This window comes from Scleropages formosus, chromosome 3, assembly GCF_900964775.1.
Source record: "Scleropages formosus chromosome 3, fSclFor1.1, whole genome shotgun sequence".
Classification (NCBI taxonomy): domain Eukaryota; kingdom Metazoa; phylum Chordata; class Actinopteri; order Osteoglossiformes; family Osteoglossidae; genus Scleropages; species Scleropages formosus.
Window position 1 is genome coordinate 2,287,337 of NC_041808.1, and position 14,746 is coordinate 2,302,082.

The 14,746-nt window shown below is 39.8% G+C and overlaps 1 protein-coding gene across 2 annotated transcripts in view; it reads left to right on the plus strand.

Annotated features, from left to right (window-relative positions):
* arhgap42a (Rho GTPase activating protein 42a) overlaps positions 1-10,475 on the plus strand; it is a 37,197-nt gene extending 26,722 nt beyond the window's left edge. For both annotated transcript variants that reach the window (XM_018736437.2, XM_018736438.2), the window contains 14 exons: positions 1,490-1,568; positions 2,563-2,602; positions 2,903-2,965; positions 3,384-3,458; positions 3,544-3,628; positions 4,098-4,156; positions 4,481-4,586; positions 4,732-4,891; positions 6,194-6,344; positions 6,978-7,379; positions 8,408-8,564; positions 9,379-9,441; positions 10,040-10,119; positions 10,387-10,475. In XM_018736437.2, coding sequence (XP_018591953.1) covers positions 1,490-1,568; positions 2,563-2,602; positions 2,903-2,965; positions 3,384-3,458; positions 3,544-3,628; positions 4,098-4,156; positions 4,481-4,586; positions 4,732-4,891; positions 6,194-6,344; positions 6,978-7,379; positions 8,408-8,564; positions 9,379-9,441; positions 10,040-10,119; positions 10,387-10,475 — 1,609 coding nt within the window. The remainder of the gene's footprint in view (positions 1-1,489; positions 1,569-2,562; positions 2,603-2,902; positions 2,966-3,383; positions 3,459-3,543; positions 3,629-4,097; positions 4,157-4,480; positions 4,587-4,731; positions 4,892-6,193; positions 6,345-6,977; positions 7,380-8,407; positions 8,565-9,378; positions 9,442-10,039; positions 10,120-10,386) is intronic.
* Positions 10,476-14,746: the final 4,271 nt, after the last annotated feature.

The window sequence follows — 14,746 nt, forward strand, 5'->3', positions numbered from 1 at the left end:
CATTGTATATGTAGCCTACTTGTGTTATGCTGACAGAGTTCCATAAAGCAACGGGATATAAATTGTATATTGTGGGCATGTTAGTATATATCCTACTACATGATAAGGTGCACAGAGTTGGTCCAGGCAAACATCACAGAAATCTTGGATATTTAAAGATGTAAAATAATCTCTCAAATCTAAAATGAATAATATTACAGTTTACACAAATATGTAATACAAGTATTCAGTATTGTTTTGTAGCCAGAAAAAAACAACTTTGTAATGCCCAGCTTGTCCAACATATTTGTTAACCATGTAAATTACTCCATATTGTAGTCTAGTCCTTTGAAATATTACATTTATGTTACGATGTATTTTAGTGTTGATTTGAAGAAATATGCATCAAATGCAAAACGTATACATTGCTGTCAAAAAGTTGTCTGTTTTTGCAGCTTTTTCACATTAAATTTTATATGAATGGAGCCCAGGAGTAAAAAATTAACACTACTGTGAAAGATCCGTCGTAGGTGTGGAAGAAGTTGTTGCACATTCACAGTCAACTGGTCGTTACACCTTTAGCTGCAATGACTGCAACTAAACAATTCCTGTAGATATTTATCAGGGTCTGGCATCGTTGTGGAGGCTATGGAGGAATCGTGTGCTACTAGAACTGAAAATTACTGATTAAATTTAATGCCGAAAAGCTGCAAAAACATAATTGTAAAGGGGACAGATACTTTTGTGTCCATAGTATGAAAATGTGTGTGTGGGCATCTGTGTGTATGGTGGAAAGTTACTGTAGTAAAATGCAATGGAAAATGACATCTATTTCATGGATCAACTCAGAGTGAGAATGTTTCTGCTTGGTCATTTTGAGGAAGATGTGTTCAGTCCCAGTGTGTCGGTTGGATAGGGGCCGTTTTCGTACAGCCTGCTCTTTGAAATCGAGAAGATCCAGAACGCCAGCGAGCCTGACTGAGTCAACGTCTTGCAGAGTTGGCTGCTTAGGGAAGATGTTTAGGAGCACTCGCTCAGTAATTTGCAAATCTCCTGCTTTTCTGGCCGTAGCCCAGTTTGGAATCTGGGTGGATGGTCAGCTGCCCACAGCAGAGCCTCTCGCACTGTCACTCTCGCAGAAGGGCTACGATGCACAGAAAATGGGTTTCCGCAGTGGGCCTCTTCACCAGTCTTCATGTAGCTGCATGGGCACCTTGTAGTCATGCCTCGACGGCGGAGGGCAGCCTGCATGCTGACCAAGAACATGACATGGTCTGTAATGGACTCGTGGTGTTTACTGTTAAACTCCAAAGTCAGAAGCCTGCTATGGTTAGAGAGGGTTTGTTAGTAAAGATGATGTACCGCGAGACCCAACACCAAGCCTCATCCTGCAAGTAGGGAAGAAAGTGAAGCTGAACTGGTGGTTTATTTGAATAAGAGAGGTACTGGTAGCGGTGTTTGCCTAAGAGGTGTTGGAAGCCTGAAAAGGCTCTGGTTTCATTCCCTTCAGGCACGGCATCATAACTCTCCAGGCCCTGTCAGAGTCCAACAGAAGGTTGTGGCTGGAGGCTATGGATGGCAAAGAGCCGGTGAGCACACCCCCCCCTCCACCTGCTGAGAATATGCCTTTAGCTTTTCTCCAAAGTGACTTGAAGTATTGAACTGTTTACACTGATTTACCCATTTATACATTCAGGTGGTCCCCGACTTACGATGGGGTTACGTTCCGCGAAACCCATCGTAAATTGAAAATATCGTAAGTCAAAAATGCATTTAGTACACCTAGTACACACCTTTGCGTGGCAGATTGGGAGATGCGGATTGCTGGCGCTGCCCAGCATCTCAAGAGTATTGTACCGCATATCGCCAGCTCACCGTCGTAAAGTCGAAAAAAATCATAAGTTGAACCATCGTAAGTCGAGGACCATCTCTATGTATTTGCTCATTTTTACCGTGTCAATTCCAGGTAAGTGCCTTGATCAAGGACACTGAAGTAGGAGGTGGTATTCAAACCTGGCACCTCTGAGTTCAAAGGCAGCAACTGTAACCACTACGCTACCTGGTCATAGTGTGTCCTTTTCTTACAGCTTTTAGTTCTTGAAATGTTTAATACCAGCTAAATGTGGTTTAGGCTCAGAAGACATGGATCCAGTAAGATGCCTGGCTTTTAAAGTTCTTATAATAAGTCTTCTGAGATGTAAGCAAATAATGGAATGTGGTGTGAATGATGTACAGCTCATCCATGCATGACTGGAAGTCAGGTGACCACTTATTCCGGACAGTCCATTGTATCACAGTCGATTTTTTTTTTTTTAAATGTAAAATCAACACAAATCATGCCAGACCTTTTCACCGCTAATCAGATCTTGGAACAGCATTCAAGGGAAAAATAAAATGTTGACTATTATGAAAAATTTATAAAAAAAAAAATTATAAACAAACTTCTGCCAGGATTTCTCTTGATTTGAGTCTTTACATCAACAGAATGTGTTATTTCAGGTAGGGCAAGTAGACTTTTGATATCCGCAGTAGAGTGTGTTTAAACTGATGCATTATGTCAAGGTTTGTCTTTCTTGTGTTTAGATATACACCCTCCCAGCACTTCTGAGCAAGAAAGAAGAGAGTAAGTGGACTTCTCGATCTTCTGTCTCATCCATTGATATGCTGATTTTTATTTTTATTTATTTTTTTTAAACATCCCCTTATTTGTATACACTGATCTTTATGAATGAAGTCAACCTTAGCGCAGTAAGAAGTTTTAGCTAAAAACACTTGCTCTGCCTGGCTTCTGTTTCACATTTTAAAATTACTGAATGAAACAACCGTGACTCATAGGAGGCAACAGGAGCATTCTGTTTTTTTGGTTTTTTTTCGCCTCTGGTACCTCAGTGAGTGAAAGCCGTGTACCTCTTTGTGTGTTCAGTGTTCCTGAATGAGGCTGGGTTTAATTTTGTGAAGAAATGCATTCACTTGGTTGAGGCAAGAGGTGAGTCATTTGCAATTGCTGCCACTTTTTTTTGCTCATCTTGTTACTGGGCTATCTGTTAAATGTGTTGTTTGAAATGGAACTGTAACGTAATTCGTAGGTTTGCAATTTGAATAGATACAAGATTTAAAGTGCTTGTCATTCCATGTGTTTGTTTAGCTAACATTTTCCATCAAAACAGTTTGCTGTGTTAAGCTGCTTACAGTGATTTACCTATTTCTATCGCTGGGTAACTTTTACTAAAGCAATTTAGCCTTCGTAATTTTGATTTTCTTGTTTAAAATTTTGAAAAGCATTTTTTCTTTATTCGCCACATGTATTTTTCCCATATTAACACTTTTGTTTGTAAAACATGTAGCCTAGGGGTACAGTGATGGGACAATGGAGTTATGTGTCTGTCTGTCTGCCCGCCCCACAGGAATAAATACCATGGGACTATATCGAATAGGAGGAGTTAACTCCAAAGTGCAGCGATTAATGACGTCAGCATTCGGTACGACAGACTGGACTTCAACGCGTTTTTGTAAATTAATTACCTTCATTCCCAGTAAACACTTCACATGTGTCTTTCTACACAGGATCCAAAGCTCCTGCAGATATGGAACTGGATCCAGATACTTGGGACAACAAGACCATCACGAGCGGCCTGAAGAATTATCTCAGGCGAGTCTGCTCCAGCTAACATGTATTACTGTGTTGTGTATATTTTCTGGAAGGGTGGTACCTTCACAGCTCTTAATCAGTATTTACATTTACATTTATCCATTTAGCGGACGCTTTTCTCCAAAACGACATACATCACAGATTCTTAAGTAAACCTAGTTTTTCTTTCCGCTTTATGCACCGATGTTCGTTGCACGAGTAGGTGCACAAAACTCGGGATAGACTGATCCTGATCACCTTTCTACAATTTTTAGTTTTTATTTTTAAAAAGGTACACAAACATTTACGTACAGTACAGGAGTAGCGGCTGTGTAAAGGCTCATCTGGACATGATCATAAAGTCACGGTGCATGAACATTTAAACCTATTTAAATTCCAAAACTGCTGTAGCGTTTTTTGATTAATTTAGCATAGGTCTCTTATGGCTTGCATAGGTGAAAACTAGCTTTACTTTTTTCCGTTGCTCCAGATGTCTGTCTGAACCGCTGATGACGTACAAGCTCCATAAAGACTTCATCGTAGCTGTCAGTAAGTTATAAAAGCTATTTACATGGCACCTTTTGTACAAACCTTGCAGCTCAAATTGCTTTACAGCGGAAATGAATCGTACAAAAATTTTTTAAAAATAGCATTGCATTTAAAAGACTAATACAGCAAATCCATAAATAAAAAATAATAATATTTTACCATTAAAACGTTAGTTAAAAGCAGATTTTTTCCTAATGTTTTGCAGAATGTCCCGTCCTGGTACTTTCAAATTCTGTGTAGCTGTATGTTTTAATTACTTGGGTTATTAGACTTTCAGTCACACAAAGAATGGATGGATGGATTGTATGTCGTTCTGCCTTACAGAATCCGATGATCAGAACTACAGAGTCCAAGCCGTTCACGCCCTCGTCCACAAGCTACCCGATAAGAACAAGGAGATGCTGGACATTCTCATTAAGCACCTGCTCAAGTTAGTATTCCCCTAGAACGTGAAACGACGGTGCTGAAAACCAGTCCGAAAAGTGAGAGCGGCTCCCTCGCGTGTTCTTTAGTTGCTCTGGATAGAGACGTGATGCTGTACAATGATTTTGATATCTTGTGTCTCCTTTTCCCAGGGTTTCTAAACACAGCCAGATGAACCTTATGACTGTCTCAAACTTGGGCGTAATTTTCGGCCCCACACTGATGCGATCACAGGAGGAGACCGTCGCCGCCATGATGAACATCAAGTTTCAGAACATAGTGGTAGAGATTCTGATCGAGAACTATGAGAAGGTAAGTAATTGTTGCTGTGATTTGTGCACTTGTGCTTTTGCACAACATAAAGCACAATAGGATCTAGTATAATTTTGGATGCATATAAATGCATTTTTTGCACTATTTTCTAAAAACTGTCTTGTGGAGCAAAAGTGACTTGCAGTTCCACATCCAGCTGTTAGTTGGCAGCAAAATGCACTCAGACAGAATAGAAACTGGGCTCTTCATCAGTGCTTAGTAATTAAATTGAGTTGCATTGTTTTTGATTTTGTTATAGTCTTAAATGTATCGATTTTGCGCGTTCAGTTTGACATCATCAGCGTAATCTAAATTTTTCTTAAGTTTAAATTTGCATAGTACCCAACTCTGTAGGCTCCCTCAGCACTTAAAAACCGTAGCACAGGTAATGTAGTGTTTAGAGCTGCCGCCTTTGGCCTCAGAGGTTGAATGTCAAATCCTGCCTCCTGCTGTAGTGCCCTTGTGCAAGTTACTTACCTTAAATATCTTCACTTACAAAGTACCCAGCTGTATAAATGGGTAAGTGATTGTACGTAGCTTTACGTTGTAAGTCGCTTTGTGGAAAAGGGTCAGTCAAGCAGATAAATGTAAATGTAACAATGTCATAAAGCAAAGTCGTTTAAACAATCCTACGCAGTTAAGTGTGTGAGGGGAGAGATACAAATATTACTCCTCACTTTGACCTTAGAAAGATATAAATCTTTTTAGCAAGAATTATTGCTTTTAGCTTTATTATGAGTTAACTGCGTAATTGTCCGGTAAGAATCGTACACCATATACACAGCATTTCTCTTGAACTTTTCTAAAATCGGATTCTTTTGTTGCACTCCAGCCCACAGAAGTATTGAGGAAACATAATAGTAGTTTTAATATATGCTCAATTTAACCTTCAGCTTAAAGATGTTAACTGTGGTCCTTTTTTACTGTAGTGTGCAGGCAAATGTTTCTCTTATTTAAATAACAGCTATTTATCATACAAAACCCTGACGACATTTGTGTTTATCGGAAGTTTTCTTTTTTTTGATTTGCTGTGCTGAACCGTGAAACTAATGCACTTCTGTTTTTATCGGAAACTTTATTTTTTATTTGTTACGCTAAACTGTGAGAGTAACCCATTTGTGTTTTTATCTGAAATTTTCTTTTCGTTAAATATTTACACAATTTACGTTATTTTAGGCAGTTTGGTTCTGAAAGTAGACAGGTGCACTTTCCTTGGGTATGACCTTGTTCATCCTGCTTGGTATTCTGTTTGCACTGTGTGGCAGTTATGTGTTCTGAACCATTACTCTGGTTTTTCTCCAGATCTTTCACCAAGCTCCCGACCCGAACGTGCCACTGCCGCAGCCTCAGTCCCGCTCCAGTTCCCGGCGGAGCAAAGCTATCTGTTTGTCCACTGGGCCCAGGAAGCCAAGGAGCCTCTACACACCCACACTGTGCCTCGCTGATGCTGACAGTGAGTTGCTCTTCTCAAGGTCTAGGTGAACTGAAGACATTCATTCATTCACTCGTTTCAATATCTATTTTAATAAACATTTAAAGAATATATTTAAACGAAAATTAAATATTACAATATCTTTAAACATAATTAAGGAAATATGTTCAATATTATCCTGTTATAAATATGCATTTCTTTGTGTATTTGGACATAATATCTTTAATGGAGCAGCCGGTAGTGTAGCAGATTAGAGCTCCTGCCTTTGGACTTGGAGGTTGCAGGTTCAAATCTCATCTCCAGCTTTAGTACTACCCTTGAGCAAGGTACCTCCCCAGGTTGCTCCAGCACAAAAAAAAATTATATATTGTAGCTATATAAATGAGTAAATACCTTAACATGCTAAGTTGCTTTGGAGAAAATAGTCTGAATGAATAAATGTAAATTTTAATAGAGATTAAAACAAAAAAAAAGTAAATATTTCTTTAAACTCTATTTTAATACTTTATTAAAATAAAGGTGAATTGGTGAATATTTAAATATGCCAATGTTTCATGTAAATATCAGTGTGTTAATGTTTATCATTTCACTGCTTAAACTGGTCTAGTTTTCTTGCGGTGAGCCTGTTGTGTTGTCGTGCCCTTCACCCCGCAGGTGACACGTTTAGCAGCAGCCCCGCCAGTACCCCCATGGGGAGCATCGAGTCGCTGTCTTCTCACTCGTCGGAGCAGAACAGCTCCTCCAAGACGGGCTCCTCTTCGCAGCCCAAGGACAAATCGACAGGCAGCCTGTGCTGGACGCCCTCGCAGGTCTCCTCCAACGGGCCCAAGAGCTCTACCTGCACCACCAGCCCCGAGTGCAGCTCCAGAGAAGACGCCGCCAAGACCGACTGGGAGTCCGAGGACACCCAGAGCGTGTCTTCAGTCACCACGGCGGACCGGTGCTCCCCTGCGCCAGACACACCCAAGAAAGCCACACCAAACGCAGCAGAACACAAGTCGGATGATGTGAACCTTAAAGCCTCGCCCTCACTCAGATCATTGCATATTTCAGAAGGTGAACACAGTGCTCTTTTCATCTTAATCATCATAAATTCACAGGTATAACAAACACTTTGCACTGTAGTGACTTGTTAACGACTCTTCGGCCATATATCGAGAAAATATAACTTTTTTTTTTTCTTTTTTTTCTCAGTGTTAGTGTAGGAACTAGGACCCCCCCCCCCCCCCCCCAGGCCTATAATTTAAATTTACCCTTTTTTTTTTTCTGCCAGCACTTCCCCCCCAGCGTGACTTACGGTGTTAACCTACTTAGAATGCTTTACTGTATTTTTACTGTACTGGTTCAGGTGAAGTGCCTTGCTCGGACATCCTCCAAATTACATGTAAAAATTGTTCTGAATTCTGTAGAACTTTCTCGAGTTGTGCACAGTAACAGAACAGCAATGTGTATGACAGGTAAAATAAAGATATAAAAAGAAAAAAGACTTTAATAAAATGAGTAATAGAAGCTACACACTTGGGTAATAAAAGGGTAAAAAAGTTTATAATAGGTAAAATAATGTGAACTTGCTCTGCATCAGGGACAGCCCCTGTAGCCAGAACTGATTTTCTAAGACTTTGTAATTGATGGTTTTTGACTTATGGTGGTAATGAATTTCTTATGTAAATTTTCAGTCCCCTGTGAGGCGCAGATATATTATAATGTCGTGCCCTGTGACAAACAACCTCTGTTTGCTACTTTAGCTTTCTCTTTTTTCTAGTGAAAAACATGCTGAGATTTACTGCTGTGTTTTTTCCTTAGCTTAGAAGGGCATGAATAAAAGATGTGGGTAATGTTTGGAAAAGCAATTTTTGCAGCTCCTTCAAAGAAATGCTTTTGCCAAAGGTGGGCTGGTGGGATGTCTTTTCACCTCGCTGGAGAAGTTCACACCAGGTGTGATCGGAGTGTTCCTGCTTTTTCACTCGGCACATTTGAGGGTCAAGTGGAAGAGCTGTCAAGAAGGCTTTAACTTGCAAAAGCTTTAAAACCCATGTGCTTTTTGTCATTTTTATGCAAAATGTGTGTGGTGTCTCTCCCTCCAGGCCAGAGAAGCTGTAGTGGTTCTCTGCAGAGTCTGGCATCTCTGGACCAAAAGGACCCTCCAAAGCACCTGAACAACCCGGAAGTACCGCCAAAAATGGCTGTGCAGTACAGAGCGGAAGCGTCCACTAGTAATGGTTACCAGCGACCCGGATCCGTGTAAGTAGGCCGAAGGTTCAAAAAAATGCTTTCTCACGTCATGCAGTCAGTAAATTATAAGACTGACCACCGTGTGGCGCTGCTTTGGTTCTAAACCATCGGTAAGTAAGCACTCAGCAGCATAACTCAGTCACAGCTTTGCATTTTGTTCTTGATCACGGGTACTTGTCAACACTGGGCACAAGCTTCAGACACTGAAAGTGAGTTGAATCAAGTCAGTCCTACATAGCTATTTTGTTTGCGTTTTACCGTCAACAATCACCCGGACGCAAATACGCGAAAACTTTAGACAGTAGGTGAAGGAAATACTAATAATAAGAAAGCGACAAAACGTTTCCATCTTTGAAAGTTCATAACGTGAATGTTTGTAATTTGCCAAACCAGTGTACTCATTTAGATGCCTTTATCCAAGTCCACTTCCAAGGCTAGTTTCTGTACTAAGGTACTTAATGCTGTTTACTCAGTTATACAGGTAGTCAACTAAATTAAAGAATGTAAATGATGGCATAATTGACATAGTTTTATTGGTGCAGTTAAGAGCAAGATTTTAATGTTCGAAGGAGGCTTCAGACCTTGTACTTTTCAATTGCAAGGTGATCACTCTATATGCATCACCATTATTACTGTTGGATTTTAAGGTACAAACCACTGTCCTTAATATCTTCTCACGTAAATTGTGTAAAGTCGTACTCTGTGTGGGTCACTATAGGGATGAAGTTTGCTGAGAAAACATTTTGAAGAAGGCAGCAGGTGTGAATATTTATGCACATTAAAAATGATTGACTGTGATATGAGGATGCACTTTTCATTGCAGAGTCGCTACCAGAGCAATGCTCTTTGAAAATACAGTGTCCTCACTGCCCGTTCCGGCCGGAAGGTGGGAATATTCCCTTCTATTTAAACTAAACATTTTTACATTGTTCAGACTGCATGTTGACTTTCAGCTTTCTTTGGTGGACGGCTGGTAGCAAAGTGGTTAGAGCTGCTGCCTTTTGACTCAAATACTTAATAAAGTAATAATTCCTCAGTGGCTTCGCTTTTTATTTCACCCCACTCTCCCATTTTTTTGTTGCATGGGGCTGATTGGATAGTGGATAGGGCGTTTTGCTTTGAGAGCTGCGGGTTCAAATCCCATTTCCAGCTGTAGTACCCTTGAGCAAGGTCCTTCCCCTAAATAGTTCCAGTAAAAATTACCCAGCTCTATAAATCGGTGAATAATTGTAGGTAGCTTAACGTTTGGAGAAAAGGATCAGCAAAATGAATAAATGTAAGTGGTTGATTTAAGTATCGTACACTTGTTTTAGTTCACAATTTTCTCATATGCAAGTTGCCATTATATTTTTTTATTGTTATAGGAAGATAAGATGTGCCAGTGATAACAAACAGCTACTTAATGTTTTAGTCTCCTTTGTAGCATCAGTTTGTGTCATGAGTTAAGAGTAAAAATAGATCCTATCATTTGCGTTGCACTTCAGGAATGCGAAGGCAATGTACTCGTGCAAGGCGGAGCACAGCCACGAGCTCAGCTTCCCGCAGGGGGCCGTTTTCACCAATGGTGAGTGCCGTTTCTACTTTAGCTAGTGGAACCATCCGTAAAACATTTTCAAATGAAGTAAAATGTTTCCACATCACAAGGGTCAGTTGTTAAGTTTAAATTAAATACCTTCAGTATTTAATTCAGTTTCTCATTATGATGATTAATGTTAACATGTTGCGAAAAGAGTGCAGAATTTTATATCGGGGGGTGGGGGGGGGGACTGTATCCCTGGTTATGTTCTCCAGAGTTGAGTTTCACGTTTCTGTTTTTATATTTTCCTCGCAGTCTATCCTTCCGTGGAACCCGGCTGGCTCCAAGCTACCTATGAAGGCAAAACGGGGCTAATACCTGAAAATTACGTGGTCTATCTGTAATGCGATCCAAGCACAGAACTAGACGGTACATTTCATGGTATCCATGGTAACACTTCCCTTCAAAATGAGCATTGTTTATTTTTGCATGGCTGCTCTCGACAACTTACTGCATAGCTTATATGCTGTAGAAGTACATAATTAATAGCTGACTATATTAGTTAGTTTTCAGATGTAGAAATTAACTTTTTGTACATGGAACTTTATCATGTTTATCCCTTTCTTTAAAATTATCACTAATTATGTTTGTTAATTTACATATTTGAACTGACCTCTGATTCCCTTTGTTGTTGCTTGTGAAAAACATCTGAAAATTATTGGATTCTGCTGTAATTCTTTTGTTCCATATGTGCAGTCTTACTGCTGTTTGTCATAATAGTTGATCAGTATTAAGGTTTCATTATATAACTTAAATCTTTCATTCAGAACTTGAGTCTCTGAACTTTTATGGTACATATATACTGTACAGAACATTAAGCATTGTTAGAGCGTAAATACTGTATTTGTACCTTTTTTTTGCATTAGCTTGTAACATCTGTTCTCTGGTACAGTAAGGACAAAGATTATGTATATATATATATATTTGTGTGTTTGTGTGTTTTCATGTGTGTTTTGCTGTCCTTGTGGGTACAAGGCGATAATAATTCCCGGAAAACAGACTGTGGGAATGCCCCCATTCTTTAACTTTTTCAGCTTAAACCAATAAAAGTGTGAAATATTATTTTATCAGCTTCTACAAATAGTTAAGATGGGGTTAGAAACCATTAACGGCATTAATGCGGTAGCGTGTGCAGTCCCCACAACAACATGTAAACAAATGTGTGCGTGAGTTCTGTGCCTTATACATGAATGTAGCCACGAGACATACTGAATAATTATCTAAACATGAATTAAAAGTGATTATTTGTTCTTATGAGCAATCGTTACTGTGTGGTACTTTTTAAATGAATTATATGTAAGCACATTGAGTTAATTTGTCAAGATGCTCATTCAGATGCTCATTATTTAAATGATTGTTTCTCACCATTATAATACCTGTAACCTTTAGTATGCAATAATGCGCACAGCTCTGCCTTCGACACACACACACACACACACACACACACACACACACAGAGTGTTTTCATATCGGGTGTGAGTTTGAGTAAATCGCATAATTGTTGCATAATAGATTTTTCACCACCTTACGGACCATTATCTTCAGCGCCTGAACACTTTACGTGGACCTTTCTTACCATGAATATTGCACATATTGTCACAAATAATTTTTTCAGTCAAAAAAAAAAAAAAATCAGGCCACCTGGATAAACGTTTAAACATTTTAAAATATTTCTGCAATCCTGTCTAAATGGTTGTATATGGAATTATTAGTAGATTTACGATAACATTAAAACGTTACAGGTACTTTACAAGTAAAATGTAAGTAAACACAGTGCAGACAGGAATCCTGTGTACTTATGTCATCGTACTATTGAGCAAAAGATTTTTAAATATTTTTTTCATACCTATTCTAAGCAAACGCTGTTCTATATTTTAAACTGAAAAAAATAACTTTGTGATCAGTTATTCATACAGTGTAGAAAATAAAGCTACTCAGAAAGAGCAAGATGGCCTAATATAATTATATTTCTCTGTTCTCCACTGTTTCATTCCACTGTAGTACCTGAAGCTCAGAAGGAACACGGCACTGTCTCGTGTGTATAAAGCGGAACTACGTACGGCGAGTAGGAGATGGTTAACTGTTTTATTTTCGGTAATTTTTAAGCATACTTTACTGTCGTTTCATGTTAATAAAGGATAGTAAACTGGTGTCCCACTGAACACTGAGACCCTTCACTCTGACTTGTTTATGAAAATAGAATAAAGTCTTACAGAGAATTTAATTTACACAACTTAGCCTGTCAATAAACAGTGGTTGAACTGTTACTTTTATTGATTACGAGTTAGCGGTAGGACTTTCGAACAACTGCATGTTACGAACTGACTCCTGGTCTCGATTTGTGTTTGTAACTTCAGCTACAAGTGTATTTGCCTCCTACAGGGCAGCTTCACTGGCATCATTGAGCCACCTGGTGGCCCCAGGCAGAATCTCTGTGTGTGTGTGTGTGTGTGTGTGTGTGTGTGTGTGTGTGTGTGAGAGAGAGAGAGTGAATCACGGTCCTGAGGGAACTGCTCTGCCTTGTTTTGAACCTTACTCTTCAGAACGCACATCTGGAGTTTCTTCAAATGAAGCGCCCGAGGCATCTTGCCCAGGAGGGGTGGGCAGCAGCTGCTACTTGGACCCCCCCAGAAGTTTGTTTTCTTCCCATTCCTCAATGACCGTTAGCTTTCCTGAAGAGACTGTATGGTCCCCTTGTAGAAAACGAACGCCAATACACACACTGTGTGCAGTGAGGGTTATGGACTGAAAGCTGAATGTTGTTCCTGCTGTTTTTCCAAACTGGCCCTTTGGGGTTTATCTTACTGTCCCCGCACTGCCTTGGGATGTACCATTATTGCAGGGGCGTTCTCTAATGTGCTGGAAGTTTCACTGTGATGTGAAATGTATTTCTATGTATATATATATGTATCTGTTCTCAATATAAAATGCTCTAAAAGGGGTGGAGATTTTTTGTAAAAGGGGTGGTATTATGCTCTAAAGTGGTTGTTGCTGTGGTCTAAAGGGGGTGGGGCTATGGTGTTATGGAGGTGTGGCTGTGGTCTAAAGGAGGTGTAACTATGGCCTGATAGGGTGCGGTTGTGGTCTAAAGGGGTGTGGCTATGGTCTAATGGGGTGGGGCTGTGGTCTAAAGGGGGAGTGGTTATTGTCTATAGGGGGTGTGGCTGTGGTCTAAGATGCACCAGGATTTAAGTTAAAGGCTTGCAGCTGTGCCTTGTACACAGCAAAGCCTTTGTGCTTATTTTGTGTTTTATTGCCTACTGTTCAGACCTGTAGATATTGTAAATGTTTCAGTACTCTTGACAAGGACGTGAAGCCCTTTCACTTGCAGTCGGCCACTTCGCCGTCCAAGACACCTGTGGACCCAGAGCTCCTTGTCCGACTTGGAACCGCACCATCGGCGAGGAACGCTGGTGTGAAGCTGCTGTTCCTTTTAGCTCTTTAACTAAGAAAATACTGACAAATACATTTAGCACCATATTGATTTCACAAATGAACCAAATCCTGATTACATTTATTCCTCTGGTAAATTAAAACACAAATCATTGGAATGCATAATATTCTGTCCCTCGGAAACATTAATAGTTACAGGAAATGAATATTGATTATAATTAGTTCTGATAAGGAAGATTTTAGTAGGAAGTTTTTGTATCCTTTAAGGTCATTTTGTGGAATTTTTTAATGTAGATACATAAAGATAATATAGAGTTTTTCACATATTTTGTGTCACTTCATTTTTCTTTGCACTGAAAAAAGGTTGTAAACCTTCCATCACTCACATGTAATGTACATTCCAGCATGACACAGACAGGCCCAGAGAACTCAGCATAAATTATATTTAAGGCACTTCAATAACCGCTGCTTAATGCGCCATTCACACACACACATTTTCTGAACCGCTTGTCCCATGCAGGGTCACGGAGAGCCAGAGCCCAACCTGGCAACACAGGGCATGAGGCCAGAGGGGGAGGGGACACACCCAGGACGGGATGCCAGTCTGTCGCAAGGCACCCCAAGCAGGGCTTGAACCCTAGACCCACCGGAGAGCAGGACCTGGTCCAACCCACTGCGCCACCACATGCGTCATTTAATTCTGGCAAAAAAAAATTTACAAATATCAACTGTAAAAACTGACGAATCATCGTCTGTAGACATTTGAGACGACAATAAATGACTGGGTATTAACTATAATATGATAATCATTATGGCTTCAAACATACTTTACAGATCAAAGGGGCTTAAAAACACTGTTCTTGTTTTTCTGTGAAAAAAGTTAATGTAGATATTTTTGAAGGCCAGCCATCTGGGTGAACGTGCTATTTAGGCATAATTAGTACCTTGACCATAAGTTAACAGTTCTTCATAGTCACAGTTTTAATATCGATTTTTTCCAGCACTGTCGCTCGGTCAAATGTTAAGCTATCGCATTATGAAAAAAAACCTCATTGCGTTTAGATTTTTAGGTCCCAATGTTGTTCACATTTTTCTTAATTTATCTCTTTTTCTTGACAAGTGCATGCGGTGGCTCCCGGCAAGGAGGATGGTGTTTGCCCATGATATTTTTTTGTGAAGGGAATTGGTTGGTTTTGGGAGGGATGGTATATTGTGGCATGGT